The sequence below is a fragment of the Ziziphus jujuba genome, chromosome 6 (assembly GCF_031755915.1).
Source record: "Ziziphus jujuba cultivar Dongzao chromosome 6, ASM3175591v1".
In the NCBI taxonomy this organism is placed as follows: domain Eukaryota; kingdom Viridiplantae; phylum Streptophyta; class Magnoliopsida; order Rosales; family Rhamnaceae; genus Ziziphus; species Ziziphus jujuba.
This window is the reverse complement of record NC_083384.1, coordinates 8672088-8686128: the sequence shown is the minus strand read 5'-3', so window position 1 is coordinate 8686128 and position 14041 is coordinate 8672088. Positions and strand designations below refer to the sequence as shown.

Here is a 14041-nt window from a genome sequence, read left to right as displayed (position 1 = left end):
TGAAAAAGAAATAATTACTGTTAAAAAAAAGCCCAAAAAAAAAAAAATATATATATATATATATATTTGGCAAATAACTTAATCACCGGTATGGTTTGCCTTTTTCAAAAGGAAAAATTAATAAATTATAAACATTTCGAATGAATTTGAGTCTGTTTAGAAAAGCGTGAGTTTGATTATGGTTACATCTAAATTCTATATTATATGAATTATTAAGTAATTGTAGACTTATGTAAGTATATATGAGAATTTTTTTTTTTTTTTTGTTTGGAAACTTAAAAATATGAAGTTTCCATAAATATATTAAAAATTTTTATCGAAAACTTGAAATATACAAAATTTTAATGAGTTATTATGAATAGATATTTGCACATTAATTGCATGTTTTTTATAGTGAATTATTATGAATAGATATTTACAAATTAATTGCATGTTTTTTTATAGTGATATAGACTTGTATATTTTTTATATAATCAAAATAATTATAAAAATAGCAAAACGCCTTATTATGTTTAGGCCTTGCTTAGGCACACCTAAACTCGTAAGATTTGAGGTTTACCTTTGCTGTCTTGCCACTCCTTAACTCTGATATTTGGTCCATCAGTTAGAGATGTTTGTTTACATACGGAGTTCTTGGTGAGAAGATAAAAAAATATATAATAATAAAAAATAAAAAAATGAATGATTGTATTTAGTAATTTAGATTTCTTCATTCATAGTGAACACATTTATCTCTCCCTAGAGTGCTGAGAATGTATCTCTCCCTAGAGTGGATGTAGGGTTCTAGCCCTCTAGGACGTTAGCCAATTTATATTTGCTTTTAACCTAATTTATATTTGCTTTTTAGTTTTCAATATGTTCTTTTCCTCTTTCTTATCTCCTCTTCTCCTTTTGGTGTATTCATCTTTTAAATTTTCTTTTTCCTGTTTTGTGTGTGATTCTTTTGTGTACAATCTTGATTGGTTATTGAGAAAATTTCACAATGGGCTTGCTTTATTTTGTAATTCTCTCTTTTTTTTCAACCTTTTGAATTTCAACCACAATGCATATATATATATATATATATATAGACACACACACACACACACACATATATATAATCAACGATGGGTGTATAAATTATATATACACACAAAGAATAATATATTACATACATATATATATATATATATGCGCATTAAATTTCCTCATTCTAGCTCTTAATTACAAACAATTATTTGGTTGAACAATGCCAAATGCTTTTCCATTCGCATTGACATAGGATATATGATTGAGCTCTTGCTTATTGTATGTTAGCTTTACATCTTCTAATATTGTCTAGAGCATGGATTTGTAGTACTGCAATCGAATTTTATTGCAACCGATGTAGCCGATGTTCCTCGAATGTTTTTGTATATCACATTGCTAATTTTCACACCCAATGCCTAATGATCATAAATTTAACTTTGCCATATAAAAATGAAATTAAATAACAAGATGAGAAAAAAATTTCTCATCTGACCCGGACAATTGATGTTGCGTGGACAATAATTTTGATCGATTATAATGGGATTTTGTACATTTTACATAAAGGCATAAATGATTTGTACCCCTTGGACAAATCCTTTGCTAGATCTTGTCCATGACTTTATTCTAAAACCATTTTCTGTCCCAATAAAAACAGCCCTCTTTACTGTCACATTTTGGACCCTTTCCTTTTCTAAGTCCTGTCCTAGACTTACAATGCTGCAATTCAATGTTGTGGTTCTCTGACCACTTTAGAGAAAAAAAAAAAAAAGAATTCTATTTCTCTCTTGGAAATAGAATACAAAACACAAAACTTCTTTCTCTCGGATTCTCACATGGAATCTCTCTCTATTTACTATCAAACTCTCTCTGAAGTTTTAACTCTTCTCTCAAGCTCTCTCTGGAGCCTTTACAATGCTCTCAATGCTCCTCTCTTGGGATTGAATTGAGATTTCTTGGCTTTTAGATGCAACGAGATGGAGCCTATTTATAGGCTCACAAGGTCGGTTGCATGGCTAGCATTTTCAACTGACTCTAACAGTTGCCCACAATTGTTAAGCAAGTTATTTTTTGGTGTTAAATGCAGCAAACATTGTCAACAATGGTGAGCTCATGGCAGTGCAGCTGGTTTCACATTGTTGGTGTAGTGTGGTGCGGCTGGACTTCACAATTCTCCCCCTCCAGCCGCATTTAAACTGATGGTCATCTGCCATCCATTCCAGTTATGTCTCTGCACAGTTTCTCTTGAGCAACGACTTTTGTTAGCATATCTGCTGGATTCTCTTTTGTATGGATCTTCATCAGTTTCAGCAACTGTTGCTCTATTACTTCGCGTATCCAATAATAGCGGATGTCAATGTGCTTTGTACAGGACTGATACATTGAGTTCTTACTCAAATCTATGGCACTTTGGTTATCATAATGTATCTTGTAGTCTTCTTGCTTAATGCCCAATTCTGTGAGAAAACGCTTTAACCACAACATTTCCTTACCCGCTTCCATTGCGGCAATGTATTCTGCCTCGGTAATGGATAAAGCAAGACACTTCTGCAATCTTGACTGCCATGACACAGCTCCCCCCGCAAAAGCGTAGAGATAACATGATGTAGACTTTCTATTATTAGTGTCTCCGGCCATATCTACATCTGTATAGCCTTCTAAGACTGAGCCACCTCCCCCGTAGCACAAATATAGCTTTAATGTACCTTTAAGATACCTGAGATTTGACTTCTTTCCAGTGTTCCTTTCCAGAATTTGAAAGAAATCTGCTCACAACGCCTACTGCATGAGCAATGTCTAATCTGGTACATACTATAGCATACATCAGACTTCCTACTGCTGAAAAATATGGTACTAAAGCCATCTCCTCTATCTTTTCTTTGGGTGAGGGGCACAATCTCTTGCTCAACTTGAAATAATTTACAAGTGGAATGCTAACCAGTTTGGCTTTATCCATGTTGAATCTCTTTATCACCTATTCAACATACTTCTCTTGAGATAACCATAACCTTCTATTCTTCCTTTCTCGGATTATTTGCATTCCCAAAATTTATTGAGCTGGTCCTAATCTTTCATATCAAAGGACTTAGACAATTCTTCTTCAGCTGACTAATCTTCATTGCATCTTGTCCAACGATCAACATGTCGTCCACATATAGCAAAAGTGCAATGAAGTTTCCATCTAGAAATTTTTGAATATAAACACACTAGTCTGCTGCAGTCTACTTATAGCCTTGACTCACCATAAATGAGTCAAACTTCTTCTACCATTGTCTTGGTGCTTGCTTGAGGCCATATAAACTCTTCTTCAGCTTGCATACGAGGTTTTCTTTCCCTAAAATCTCAAATCCTTCTGGTTGCTTCATGTAGATTTCCTCATGTAAATCACCATGAAGAAATGCTATCTTCACATCCATCTATTCAAGCTTCAGGTTTAAACTTGCTACTAAACAAAAAATGACTCGAATCGAAGTCATTTTTACCACTGGTGAGAAAATCTCGTCAAAGTCAATTCCTTTCTTCTGAAGAAATCCTTTGACCACCAATCGAGCTTTGTGTTTCACCACCCTTCCGCTGCCATCTTTCTTGAGCTTGAACACCCATTTATTCTTTAATGCTTTCTTACCTATTGGAAGCTCAACCAACTCATAAGTATGATTTTTCTACAAGGATTCCATCTCATCTTACATTAATTGAAGCCATTTTTCCTTATCTTGATGAGAAACATCTTCTTGAAAACTCTCTGGCTCCCCCTCTTCAATAAGCAGAATATACTCAGACTCTGGAAATCTGGGCTTTCCAGATTTCGACAGTAGAACTACAATTAAGAGACATTCTGGGCTTTTCGATGTCTTCCATTGTCTAGTTTGCTATGTTTTTGGGTCCCATAACCTGTATCTGAATTCTTCATATCCATATCCTATAAAGATGCATGGAGTAGATCTTACATCGAGCTCCTCTTTGAGCTCTTTGGATACATGTGCATAAGCTAAACAACCAAACACTCTTAAATGATAGTAGGAGGGAATCTTACTCGACCACACTTTCTCCAAAATATCAAAAATCAATGGTGCGGATGGTGATCTATTGATTAAATAGCAGGCGACACGAACAGTTTCTCCCCAGAATGGCTTTGGCAGCTTAGCCATACTGATCATACTTCTGACCTTTTCCATAATGGTTCGGTTCATCCTCTCAGCTACTCCATTATGTTGTGGGGTGTGAGGGACCATCTTCTCATGTCGAATGTCGTGTCTTCTGTAGTAGGCATCGAACTCCTTCGAAGTATACTCACCTCCATTATCTGAGAGGAGACATTTTAGCTTCTTTCCTGTTTCACGCTCTACCATGGTATGAAACAATTTGAAGTAATCCAATACCTGGTCCTTTGTCTTCAAGAAATATACCCACACCTTTAGAGAAGCATCATCAATGAAGGTCAGGAAATACCTATTGCCACCTAATGATGCCACCTCCATGGGACCACAAACATCAGAGTGCCCCAGACTAAGCAACTCTGATATTCTCGATGCAGAGGAACTGAAAGAGACTCTATGTTGCTTACCAAACAAGCAGTGACTACAAGGATCTAGCGCAGCATCCTTACAGACAGTGATAAGCTTCTTCTTTCCCAAAGTAGACAATCCTTTTTCACTCATGTGATCGAGTCTCTAATGCCATAGATTTTGAGATGCCTCACTTTCCGCAATGTTGAGGCTATCCATACATATCTTCACATGAGTCTTGTACAGTGTTCCACAATTATTTCCTCAGGCGACAACTATGGCACATTTCGTCATTTTTCATGTGCCTTTGCTGAAATGGTTGTCATAGCCTTGCTTGTCTAAAGCTTCTCTCGAAAGTAGATTAAGCCTAAGGTCTGGAACATGATGAACATCTGTCAAAGTAATTGTACAACCAACATTTGTTTTTACCTGAATATCACTAGTTCCCACAATCTTTACGAAACTGAAATTTCCCAACTTTATCGTACCAAAGTCTCCTGCTTTGTACGTTTTGAAGAAATCTCTGTGTGGAGTGACATGGTAGAATGCTGTAGTATCAACTATCTACTCAACATCTTGGGATGATACATGAAGGCATGTCTCTTCTTCGGTGGAGCAGAGCGCCACTTCTCCTGTAATAGTGACTAGTGTCTCTCCATCCTTCTTCGGCTGAGTACCTTGGAGTCTCTGCTCTCTCAACAACTTTTTGCAGTTCTTCTTCATGTGACCTTCCAGGCTACAATTGTAACACCCCGTCCCAAAGTACAATGGAAATTTTCCAACTTTGATCGAGGTTGACCGTTGACTATTGACTTTAATCGTTGACCGTTGACCAAAGGGATCAAAAGTTGACTTTTTGACTCAGATGGAATTCTAGGTTGACTGAGGTACCGTTACGAAGTACACATTAGCACGAGTTTGTAGACTAGTAGCACATCAAAAACGGAGCTACGGTTTGAAAGTTATAAGCAAAACAAGTTGAGGTCCAAATTGTCCAAGGGTGCCGAAGTTGACTTTTTATTTATGGGGAAATGAGCTTTGACTCATACATGGTTGTAAAGTGCTCGTCAATACGAGTTCTTAAACTAGTGGCACGTCCGATTTGGAAATGTGGTTTGAAAGTTATGGACCTGCAAAGTTTTAAAATACCGTATTATTTTAATATTATTTTTAAACGTGTAACAATGTGGCACGTGTGACTTAATAAATGTGACCATGTGTCACCATATTGAGATGCCACATGTCAACCATGCTTAATACCATATTATTTTATTATTGTTATTTTATATAATAATATTATTTTTAATATTATTTAATTATTTTTATTTTATTTTCTTTTTATTTCTTTTTCTTTTCTTTTTTCTTTTTTTTTTCCTTTCCCCCATGTGGGAAAAAAGGCCATGGGCCCCTCTTTTCTTTCTTCTTCTTCTTCTTCCTTCTTCTCCTTCTTTCTTCATTTTCTCCTTCCCGCTGATATATCTCTCTCCCTGCTGCACATTTTCCGGCCACCACCTTGTTACACGCGTCGGCCAGAGAGGAGCAAAGGGAGGAGGCGAGCTCGGCCCTAAAATTTTCCGGCCACCAGACGCCGGACGCGCCCAGATCAAGCAGGCGAAGCTCGATGGCCGGAGTTTTTCTCTCTCCTCGATTTGTGTGTTTTCCAACCAACCCAGCTCACCCCATACCTCTATCCCACCATTTTTGACCCCTCTGAGTCCATTTCCGGGGTTAGATTGTTCAAAATCCCCACCGTTTGAGAGATCCCTCAAGTTTAAACTCGGCCGAAGCTTTCCGGCCAAATTCCGACCACCGCCGGTTGAATTGAGCTCAACGGAGGTTGGTAATGTGATCCTCATCTCACAAGCTTTCCATAGACATATAATTTGTCAATTTTGGTTAACGTTTGTGTTAGACCCCTGGGTACTGGTATTATTTACCCGAATAAAATATTATTTTATTTGACTGTGTGTGAATTGTTGTTCTAGGAGCACGTGTGCGTCGTGGAATTGATCCCATGGAAGATCTTAGGTTAATTGCGTGCTCCAGGTGAGTGACCCACCTTTAAACCTATTTTGGGATAATTAATTATATTTATGTGGTGTTAAATTAATATCTGGAATTTATGCTCATGTGGTGGAATTTGAATATAATCGGGAAAAAAGATTATTTTATATATATATATTTACCCATTGATGCTAAACAGAATTTTGGGTTACTAAGAATTTCCCGATTATTATTTTATTGTGATTCAATTGTATTTATTACACATGAGCAAAGCATTTTCATTAATTAATTGTATTTGGATTTTAATATTATTTTTGGGCATAATTGGTTTAAATATTTTAAGGAAATTATTTGTTTAAATTGGTGGTTTAAATTTTATAATTATGCCCGTAGAATATTATTTGTTGAACCTCGCGTTATGAGAAAAATTATTTTTATATCGTTATCGATGGTTTCGTACCGGAAATGTTAAAGGAAAATGTGGGATGGTGAATTTGAAAACTAGTATATTTCCCACGGTGATTTTGAAAAATCGGTACGGTAGTAATTAATTTAATAACTATTTTAGACGTACTCATACAATATTGGTATTCTGGTTGTATATGTGGTTAGCGCGCAAGTTATTATGTCTCCCGTGAGTTGCCATTGGACCGAGGGCAGGCAAGTTTTATATAGTGCACGTAGCCGCCCCCCTCCGTGGCTGAGATGACGGTTTCAGCGGGAGTACTGTCGGGACGCCGAAGTGCCGTATGCAAGTTTCTCTCTTTAATCTCCCTGTCAGTCGGTGCTCGGGATGCTGGGTATTGGAGGGCATCACTGGTATATGGTGTGGTGCGTCAAGTATAAATTTTCAGATAGAAACTTCAAACCCCAAAGTGTTCAAAAATTAATTATTATATTTTATTACATTTTATTTATATTTGGGGTATTTATCTATTGTTTATTAAATTAATTGATCCTTTGGTTTTCGGGAAATACGAATATCGGGTTTTGTGAAAATGTTTTAAAAATGGAACATTTCCAACGGAGTGAATAGTGAGGGTTTTGAGTGAAATTATTACCTTCAATTGTTTATTATTTATTTATTCATTTAATTGTTATATTATTAATATTAAAAGTGTACAGTAGATAGGGTCACTCACTGAGATGATTAGCATCTCATATTTTTAAATTCCGTTCCCTTAGGTGCCAGGGGTGGTAGACGTTCTTCCGGAGTGAACCAAATCTCCGTCGCTGTCGTAGTTCGAGAAGTACCTTTGTCTTCATTTATTTCAGTTGTAATATTTCTCTCATCCTTGCTGTATTCTATTCTTAATAGCACTTCATGAAGCTCTGTATACTGTCTTGGACACTTATGTATTATTTATGCACTGGATTACTGTTATTCTTTTGGAGTGCTGTAAATTTGTCGAATCAATTTGTAGTATTGTGGGAGGAATAAGGGGATGAATATAGAAGTGTGTTTTCAGTGCAGGAAATTTGTGGTAAGTCCAACCCGTAGGGGAGGTTCTGCCGGATTTTCCACTGGAGGGTCCGGTAGGGTTTCCCTGGGATCAGGGCTTGTCTAGGGTTCCGATGAGGAATTTTGGACGGGTCCTGACAACAATGATAGCACTTATATGATGATTTCCCACCGTCTGTAGATCTGCCTCTACTTTTACTCCTGCCTCTCCCCCTATCTCGACCATCTCTTTGCTGTCTTCCTCTCTCCGTGATGAGGGCATGTGACTGGTCTATGCCAATGTCTTTTCTCCTAGCCTCTTCATTAAATAGGACATCCTTAACCATAGACATAGTAAGTTTGCCATTCGGGGCCGAATTACTAAGAGAGACTACCAGCATCTCCCAGCTATCTGGAAGAGAGCCTAGAAGTAGGAGAGCCTGATCTTCATCCCCTAGTTGGTAATCCACAACAGATAGTTGATTTACCAAGCTCTGAAACTCACTGGTATGCTCATCTACAGAAGTTCCACTCTGTAATTTTAGATTTACCAATCGCTTAAGCAACAGGATTTTGTTCCGAGCAGTCTTGGCCTGGTACATGTCCTCCAATTTTGTCCAGAGGGCATATGCATCCGTTTCCTTCACTACATGATAGAAGACACTATGGTTGATCCATTGCCTGATCTGACCGATCGTTTTCTTGTTTGATTTCTTCCATTTTGCTTTTTTGCTGGGATCGGGGTTTACTCCTTTAGCTTCTATAAGATCAAACAAATCCTTACAATTAAGGAGATCTTCCATCCGAGGTCTCCAAAATGTATAATTTGTGGCAGTGAGCTTAACCATAGCTCTCGAAGATGATTCTTCCATTGACATTATGTCTTGACAAAAAACGGAGCTGAATTTAGCAAAACGGAGTTAATCATTGCGTCCAGAACGGCCGAAAATGGTGGACTTGACTCTTTTGGAGTCAAAATATAATTACTAGAAATTTTGGGGAAAAAAGCAATTTCCCAACATTTTGGGGTCAAACTGTAAATACAGAAACTATAGGGATCAGTCTGTAATATCGGTAAATACAGGGGCTGTTCCGCAATTTTAGAAACTTTTGATGACATGGCAGAATGTGATGACGTGTAAACACATCGCAGATGATATGGCGATTATGTGGCTAAAGACGTGTCGGGTCGTGTGGCGGATGATGTGGCTGCCTGTGGTGATGTGGCAGATGACATGGTTGTCTTCAATCTCCAGAAGGCGTACACGGCGCATGATGTGCATGATCTACTGCAGAAAACTTTGTGTGGCGCATGAGGGCGCATTCGGAGTCGCGTTTCTCTCTGGTGAACTTGGTTTTTCTCATGTCGTCGAGTTATTTCACCTGGTATCCTCAAATTGTTGATTTAAGTAACTTTCCGAAATACCAACTTGAAGAACAGTAGCTCTATTTCTTCAAATTTGGAACCCAATCTCTCAACCTGGAGCTTTAACCACTTTAGAGAAGAAATATGAGAAGAAAAAAATAAAAAGAATTATGTTACTCTCTTGGAAATAGAATACAAAACACAAAACTTCTCTCTCGGATTCTCACATGAAATCTCTCTCTATTTACTATCAAACTCTCTCTAGAGTTTTAACTCTTCTCTCAAGCTTTCTCTGGAGCCTTTACAATGCTCTCAACACTCCTCTCTTGGGATTGAATTGAGATTGCTCGGCTTGGCTTTTAGATGCAACGGGATGGAGCCTATTTATAGGCTCACAAGGTCGGTTGCATGGCCACCATTTTCAACTGGTTCTGACAGTTGCCCACAATTGTTGAGCAAGTTGTTTTTTGGTGTTAAATGTAGCAACCATTGTCAACAATTGTAAGCTCGTGGCAGTGCGGCCGGTTTCACACTGTCAATGCAGTGTGGTGCAGCTGGACTTCACATTCAACATATTCCTCATCTAAGCTTTAAGAAATTATACGTGTCATGAAAACCAATTACAAAACTTAATGCCTGAAATCACACACATATAATTAACATAGATCTTATTAAGAAAAACAAACCAATAAAATATATCGAAGAAGAAAGTATATATAGCTTATAGCAACTTACGGTTGCTCCACTTGGACAGTCTTTGCCAGAAGCTTTGCAAGGCCACAAGGCATTTCCTTTGACATCTTAACCAATTTAGGGTTAAAGAAAAGTGTAAATGCATGTTCATGAAGATGCCTAAAATAAGAAATTAAGCTACGGTAGAGATAATTAAGATCACCAGTTTGAGAGCTACTCTTTTTTTCATGTTACTTAATCATGAGCTATATTTCTATAATATTAAATGCGGTTTCACTTTTTACTTCATGGTTTGATTATTTTGATCATAATTAATAAAAACAATTTCATGTCACTCTTTCCACATGTAATTGATTTTTTTTTTAATTAGCAATATTTTATTTGGGGAAAACAGATCTTGCAGAAAGTAGTTTGTATTAGTATTATTAGTATTTTTTACTACTCGTGGCTCGCGATTAGAAAAGAAAAATGATAATATTAAGCTTTTCTAATTTTATTTAAATGTATCGCAAAGAACATGAATTGGTTTAAGACAATATTATTATTCAACCAAAAACACATTTGGCAAAATTATAGTGTGGTTTTTCCACAGGCATCCCACCAGCCCCATATATTGTTGCATGGTGTTTCATAAATTATAGTGCGAAGCAATTCATGATTAATAAAGTTCATTAATTATCAATCTAAAAAGTCATCAAGCTGGTCAACCCCTTATCATAATATATTTATAAGGTAATAATATGGTGATGACACTTTTTCTTGTGCTCTAAATGCTTTGACTGCAATCACAACTATTCAAGAAATTAATTTTCAAGGGAAAGTAAATAATTATGAATTACCTACTAATTACTTAATAAGTAAGAAAATTCCCAATCACCAATGTTGGATTTATATTACATATATATTAACTATAACTAATTCTTTTCAGGAAAAAAGAAAAAAAAAAAAAAAGCAACAATAACAAAAACAAGTAATTCGCTTAGCTTAGTTTGGATGTATTACTAGGGACAATATATTTATATATCATGTTGCTAGTTTTACACTTAAATCCCGCACAACTTTTTGGCCGCACTGGATGCGTATTAATTCATTTTGGTAGTCAAAATGGATTGCTTCTAATGAATCGAGCTTTAAAACAAAAATCGTTGTCAGATTATGCTTATTTTAAAGAAGTTTCTATTTCCATTTAATAAAAAAGGGAAAAAAAATAGAAAATATAAATTAACTTTCCGGTTGACTTGGCTACATAATTAAACCAAACTAATACCAATGAGGACACTAGGAAGAACAAGAATTGTCAATCTCAAAAAAACATATTACAAATTAGAGAATAACATACACATATAAAACATATATAAAGCGACATTATCTAAAATAACGATCATAATCTGTTTGCCTTATTTGACTAGAATGACAAGGATGGTGATAAGGTAGAGAAGCATTTTAATAAACAGCTAACTCCAACTACCACTCATTCAGAATGAATACTGCTAAATAGACAAACTAACCTATCAAGATATTTATCAAAATTATGCGGTAAAATGTCATTCTTTTAATTTGTTTTTTTGGTTGAAATTTTAACATTTCTGGGATAAGTAAATCTTTTTAAAAAATAAAGCATGAGTACTACTAAATATAAATCAATAACATAATTGGCACTTATCACTTCGTAAACCTCTTGGTAGATTAGGCACACCTCTAACATTATTCATTAAGAATTGGATTAATATGAATTACTATGTCTTCAAGGAAATTAAGTAATAGTTTTTATATACATTCAAATTTTTTTTCTTTTTTTCTTTTTTTTTTCTTTTTTATAGCTACATGCATTCAAATGTTAACTACTATTCTAAGAATTGAATATAATAGGGAAGACTTTAACATTTAAAATGAACTGAAATAAAAATAACGAATTCTTATGTTCCACCATACGTGTAAATGATGATCAAAATAATTTAAAATAATAATAATAAAAGAAGCCCAAAAAATAATATATCAGCTGCCACATAGGAAATAACTAATTGTTGGGAGGGCATTAAGCCTATTGTTTTGGCCAGTAATTAAAGATGACCATAGAGAGTTATTGGAGAGTATCAAAACTGACTCTTGAAACTCGTTGAGTGAGGGTGAGGAAAAAACAGCGAGTGATTGTACTTAGATTCGTTTTCTTAGTGAACACTTTTATCCTTCTAATGGTGGATGTACAATGATTTTATATCACTAAAACCACCAAGATCTTGGTGTGTTCTTCCTATTAATTTTACTGATTTTCTGTGTTGTTTGTGTTCTTTTTGTGTACAATCTTGATTGGTTGCTGAGAAAATTTAACAATGAGCTTGCTCTGTTTTGAAATCCTCTGTTTTTGCAACTTTTTGAATTTCAACTATAATGCATATATATATATATATATGATCAAAGATGGGTTTACAAATTATATACAGAAAGAATAATAAATACATAAAGAGATGTATATGTGTGTATACATATATATATATATATATATATATATATGCATACGTCCTGTATCTATATTCTAGTTCTTGATTACAAACAATTGTTTGGTTGAACAATACCAAAGGCTTTTCCTTTTGCATTGACACAGGATGATTGAGCTTCTTGCTTTTTGTATGTTAACTTTACATCTTCAAGTCTTATCCCCGAGCATGGATTCGTAGCACTGCAGTCGAGTTTTATTGCAACCGAAGTAGCAGATGTTCCTCGAATGTTTTTGTATATTACATCACTGATTTTCAAACCCGATGTCTAATGACCATAAATTGAAACGCCAAAAAAAAAAAAAAAAATGTTTTTAGCCACATACTTTTCTAACTTCACCATGTAAATGTGTAACTAATACTAAGATTAGAAAAAAAAAAAATTTCTCACCTGACCAGGGCAATTGATGTTGTGTGGACAATAATTTTGGTCGATTATAATGGGATTTTGTACATTTTGCATAATAGCATCAATGAATTGTACCCCTTGGACAAATCCTTTGCTAGGTCTTGCCCATGACTTTATTCTAAGTCCATTTTGTGTACCTATAAAAATTGCCTTTGTTACTGTCACATTCTGGACCCCATCCTCTTCCAAGTCCTTTGCTAGACTTCCAATGCTGCAATTTAACGTATGTCCCCATATCTTAGATTTAGAAATTATATGCATAGTAAAAACTTGTTACAAAATTTATAAAATGGGAAAATTAAACCTCACCTAATGCCATGGCCAGGACCGCATACTATGCGTTCAATCCACAAGTTCTTGGTGCCAGGGCCAATGGACACACAATCATCCCCAGTTCTAATAGACGTGTTAACGATTGCAACATTTCTTGATAGCTGAACATGTATTCCATCAGTGTTCGGGCTGTTACCATTAGCTATGATCTTCACTCCTTGAATATGCACATTTTGGCACCGATTAATAACAATGTGGAACATCTGGCTGTTTAGTGACATTAATCCGTCAATCCTAATGTCGCTGGAGTCTGTAAAGCTCAGCGTCTGAAATCAGACACATAACAAATCCATGATATTAATATAAGAAAAAAAAATTAATAGCATATGTAGATGAAAACAAAGTACTTACAGTTGCTCCACTTGGACAGCCTTTGCCAGAAGCTTTGCAAGCCCACAAGGCAGGTCCTTTTGCGTCTAAAGCCCCTCCAACAATAGAAACTCGGCTAACTCCTTCGAAACTGAACCAGTTTTCAAACTGGCCTAGAATTCGATAATCAGCCGGGGCAACTAGCGTTCCATCAATCTGAAAAGTGATATGGAGGCTTTTACAGTCACCTTTGAAGGACATGGAACTAAGCAAATACCTCCCTTTCGGTACTACAATAACAGTCGAATCACTAGAAGAACACGCTGCGGACCATGCATTTAGGAAAGCTTGAGTAGAGTCTTTTAAACCGTTTGGTTTTGCTCCAAAACTCAGGACATTATATGTTGTTGTTGCAGTTGCAGGAGAGGATAGGCTTAGCATACACAGAATGATGGAAATAGATGTGCAAAACTTGGCCAT

At 35.9% G+C, this 14041-nt stretch overlaps 1 protein-coding gene across 1 annotated transcript; it reads right to left on the bottom strand.

The window, feature by feature from the left end:
- Positions 1-12559: 12559 nt before the first annotated feature.
- Positions 12560-14041, bottom strand: LOC107405748 (polygalacturonase). Its single transcript, XM_016012836.3, has 4 exons — positions 13604-14041; positions 13229-13518; positions 12902-13130; positions 12560-12778 (listed from the first exon to the last, which is right to left on the bottom strand). Exons 1-4 carry the CDS (start codon positions 14039-14041, stop codon positions 12560-12562), a joined length of 1176 nt encoding a protein of 391 aa, XP_015868322.3.

What these genes read in the sequence shown, in the direction of transcription:
- LOC107405748 (XM_016012836.3), bottom strand. Translation starts at nt 14,041, where the DNA reads ATGGCCAAGTTTTGCACATCTATTTCCATCATTCTGTGTATGCTAAGC. An exon ending in GGTCCTGGCCATGGCATTAG is followed by an intron (nt 13,131 to 13,228) that starts GTGAGGTTTAAT and finishes GTTAAATTGCAG; the next exon opens with CATTGGAAGTCTAGCAAAGG. An exon ending in ACATCAATTGCCCTGGTCAG is followed by an intron (nt 12,779 to 12,901) that starts GTGAGAAATTTT and finishes TATGGTCATTAG; the next exon opens with ACATCGGGTTTGAAAATCAG.